This window comes from Hibiscus syriacus, unplaced genomic scaffold (genome assembly GCF_006381635.1).
Source record: "Hibiscus syriacus cultivar Baekdansim isolate YM2019G1 unplaced genomic scaffold, ASM638163v2 tig00112408_pilon, whole genome shotgun sequence".
Taxonomy (NCBI): domain Eukaryota; kingdom Viridiplantae; phylum Streptophyta; class Magnoliopsida; order Malvales; family Malvaceae; genus Hibiscus; species Hibiscus syriacus.
The window spans coordinates 395,672-399,357 of NW_024063325.1; the positions used below are offsets into that span (position 1 = coordinate 395,672).

Below are 3,686 nucleotides of genomic sequence, written 5' to 3' on the forward strand. Positions count from 1 at the left end.
CAATCCTGTTATTTTACATTACTAAAATCAAATTCATTTGACATGTCTACGAATAATTTCCCTCATAAATATTCCACCGAATCAAACGCTACCTTATTTGCATCTATCACCTACAGTCTGGACAGAGTAGTTAAGCTATGCCTATAGGCTATAGCCAATAAGAAATAAACAGAAGAGAGAGATAAGTTTAAGCAACAGGTGAAGAAAGTAGCAAGCAAGCAAGCAGAGGCACCTGTCTTTCTTTAAGAAAGTGAGCAGAGCAGAACAGAACAGATCGAGAGATGAGCGAGACAAGTGAAAAGTTTCACTTTGTTATGGTGCATGGGTTTAGCCATGGAGCCTGGTGCTGGTACAAAATCAGGAGTCTGCTGGAAGCATCGGACCACAAGGTCAGCTGTATTGACCTTAAAGGTTCGGGCATAGATCCATCCGATCCCAACACCATCTTCACTTTCCAAGACTACAACAAACCCTTGATTAACCTCCTCTCCAACCTACCTCAGAATCAAAAGGTAAACTTCAGCACCACCACTACTACTCTTAAAGAATTTGCTAATATGTATATTATTAGTTAATTAGTTTTGGCGAAGGCAGGTGATACTGGTCGGACACAGTTCTGGAGGTCAAAGCTTAACCTATGCCATACACAAGTTTGCTAACAAAATTCGTATGGCCATTTATGTTGGTGCTACTATGCTCAAACATGGGTTTGTTACCCCCCAAGATTATGAAGATGTAATTACATTTCTTCTCTCATTTTATAGATAATATTCATTCTCTCTTGTTTTTACCCATCTTTATATGCATAAATTTATTATCAAACAGGTTTGCTTCTTCATCAGCTTTATCTCTTTAGCTAATTTGTGCATCCTTGAGTTGTGTCATCAATAAGAAAGTGATTACCACTACTTAATGCTCAACATCTGTGGATAGATTCAACTTTTAAGGCCAGAGAAGATTCGAGGAGTGTGGGATTGATTTGAGAAATTTTATGTTACATGAATTAATATTATATTATAAATTTCTAAGGTTTATATTTAAATAGATTTGAAATTTTTTTAATAGTCCAGGAAATATATGTTTAGATTTTTTTTAATTTATTGACAATGCACAGATAGATGCAATTTCTTGAGTTTAGGTCCTATAAAAAACAATATTTTTTTATCATTGAGACCATTCAATAAGTTCTTATAGATTTAGAGTAGGATTTGAAGAAAAGAGATGTAATTCCCGGCTTTCACTCCCACTAATATGTAATATGGTATAATAAGTTATTAATGTGAAGCATGTGTATCGTTTTAAGTTTCCTTCAATTCACACTTTTACATACATAAATACATATATATGTTTAAAAGAGAAATTAATAGTGGAAAATTAATGGTGAAATCTAGCATATGATCTATGTTGATCAAACTGAAGCATGCAGGGAGATCCAGATTTATCCATGTATGGTGATGTATGTAAGAAAATATATGGTCTAGGAGCTGACCAGCCCGCTACCAGCATGATGATCAAGGAGGAGTTTCAACGCAAAATTCTTTATCATTTAAGCTCTAAAGAGGTGAGCACAGATTAATTAATAACATCATCATCATCATAATGATAGTGAGGGACTTGAAATATGATGGTCATCATCAGGACTCGACTTTGGCAGTGATGCTGATGCGACCGGGACCTTTGAGACCATTAGTCGGTCTTCGGTTTACGGAGGGAGTCAAGGCGGAGAGCGTGCCAAGAGTGTATATAAAGACATTGCAAGATCGAGTGTTGAAGCGAGAACAACAGGAGGCGATGGTGAAAAGGTGGCCGCCCTCTCTAGTGTTTGCATTGGAAAGTGATCACTGCCCATTTTTCTCCACGCCTACTCTTCTCTTTGCCTTTCTACTCAAAGCGGCGGCTTCAGTCAACGCTGCAACTTAATCTTTAGTCAATCATCCATGTGGACTGCTATTTTTTATTGGATTGTGCTTCTCTCTTCTTCAATGTCTTTTTCTTAATACAAAGGAGATCCATCCGATGAGATCTCAAATTTATTCTTTTTTATTTTATATTAAAGTCCATTTATTTTGTTGGAACAAAAACAAACCTCTTTTATTTTAGGCACGATCTCGTACTGAATAACTTATTATAAATTCAAAGTATATCTTCGATCATGTTACATTTGTTGCTATTTTTTATTAATATTAACCAAATATTTTATATTTTTGTGAGATATCAAAGCAGAGGCGAATGCACTTTGCTCCCTGGAGAGGAAGTGCATCCCATTATTTTGTAAAAAATATAAATACTAGCTTAAAGTGTTAAGAGAAGGAAAACGTAAGAAAAAATTGCATATCCAATATTTTGAAATAACATATATTAAAATTTTAAATTATGTTTATAAATTTCTAAATCCGTCACTAATTCAAAAGACTCCTAATAATAGGTTAGTATGAGGTGATTCTTTCCATCCGATTTACTTTGTTTATAAATGTCGGGATTCAAATTCTTATTCTTTCTTCATGGACATATTACCTTGTATTATTTTTTCATAACATGTTTGGACTCTGTACTTATGCTAGATTGTTAATTTTCATGTAATTTTATTCAAAACCACGTGAGAACAACAATATCCCAACTAAGTTGCGCCTCATAATTCTTGATGGAATAATCCGAAATTGATGTATGATGGGTTTGATTTTACGAGGAAAATGATGTTAATTGGGGTTTGTTTAGTTTAGATTTTCTTGTTCTTGTCACAACCGTAGTTATCTCATATATATATATGCTCGAAATAACAAAATTATATTCCTCATATTACAATGCTGTCCAAAGTTAACTCACTCACCCCTATTAATTACGGGGGAGGTGGGTGTTAACCAAACCAAGAACAATCTAGCATATTAAATTCATGGAAAACTGCAGGTTATTCGGTGTGTGGATTCTCTTGCTTCTGCTTGGCCATGCTGCAGCACAAATTAACTCTCTTATTTGTTCATAAGCATTCCAAATACACCATTAATTAGCCCATCATTTGTGTTGTACTAATTATTAAGTCGTTGTTTAGCTTTACAAATTTTGTATATTTTATCAGGTGAGAATTTAATTAATTAAATTGGCTTCCATAATCTAACGGATATATGTTTCTGCTTGCAAACCAGATTGATATCCAAAAACATCACTTTGAGTCCATTCTGGGGCTGGAGTGTTTAATCAGAAACGAGGTTCTTACGTTCCAGTTCCCATCCTTGTCTATGTATTTGTTTTGGTTTTTAGAATGTACAAACATCATCGATGGATCCGAAAGTATTCGTTGACGGAAGTAAGTTTATTGTGTGGACCATAGGTTCATTTCTTTTGATTTAGACGAAGAGTCGCAGTTGGCGTAAGGATAACCGTTAACTGGTCATTCTCTCTAAAAGAAAGAAAGAGAAAATAACATGGGAGAAAAGATGAATTATCCAGAAGAAAAAACGATAGTTCCTTTCTCAATCTTTTCTCAAAGTATGAAAACTCTGATTATAAAATAACTGGCGTCATCAGATCTAAAATCATCATGTTTGTTAAAAAACTCATATATTGTACAAATATGAAAGTCAAATGTATGTCAAAAGACTAGGTATGGACTATGGACTCTAACGAATGATCCAGCGGAAGATATTTCCAAAAGTAGAGTAATATCTCCGGAAATATTTGTTGATGAAAGT

The 3,686-nt window shown here is 34.4% G+C and overlaps 1 protein-coding gene across 1 annotated transcript; it reads left to right on the top strand.

The window, feature by feature from the left end:
• Positions 1-214: 214 nt before the first annotated feature.
• On the top strand, positions 215-2,087 carry LOC120179218 (methylesterase 17-like). The gene is made up of 4 exons (XM_039184869.1): positions 215-512; positions 595-735; positions 1,427-1,561; positions 1,639-2,087. Exons 1-4 carry the CDS (start codon positions 282-284, stop codon positions 1,918-1,920), a joined length of 789 nt encoding a protein of 262 aa, XP_039040800.1. The 5' UTR covers positions 215-281; the 3' UTR covers positions 1,921-2,087.
• Positions 2,088-3,686: the final 1,599 nt, after the last annotated feature.

Bases quoted from the DNA above. Each gene is read 5' to 3' on its own strand.
- LOC120179218 (XM_039184869.1), top strand. From the start codon at position 282: ATGAGCGAGACAAGTGAAAAGTTTCACTTTGTTATGGTGCATGGGTTT. The intron at 513-594 runs GTAAACTTCAGC...TGGCGAAGGCAG, and splicing joins ACCTACCTCAGAATCAAAAG to GTGATACTGGTCGGACACAG. The intron at 736-1,426 runs GTAATTACATTT...TGAAGCATGCAG, and splicing joins CCCCCCAAGATTATGAAGAT to GGAGATCCAGATTTATCCAT.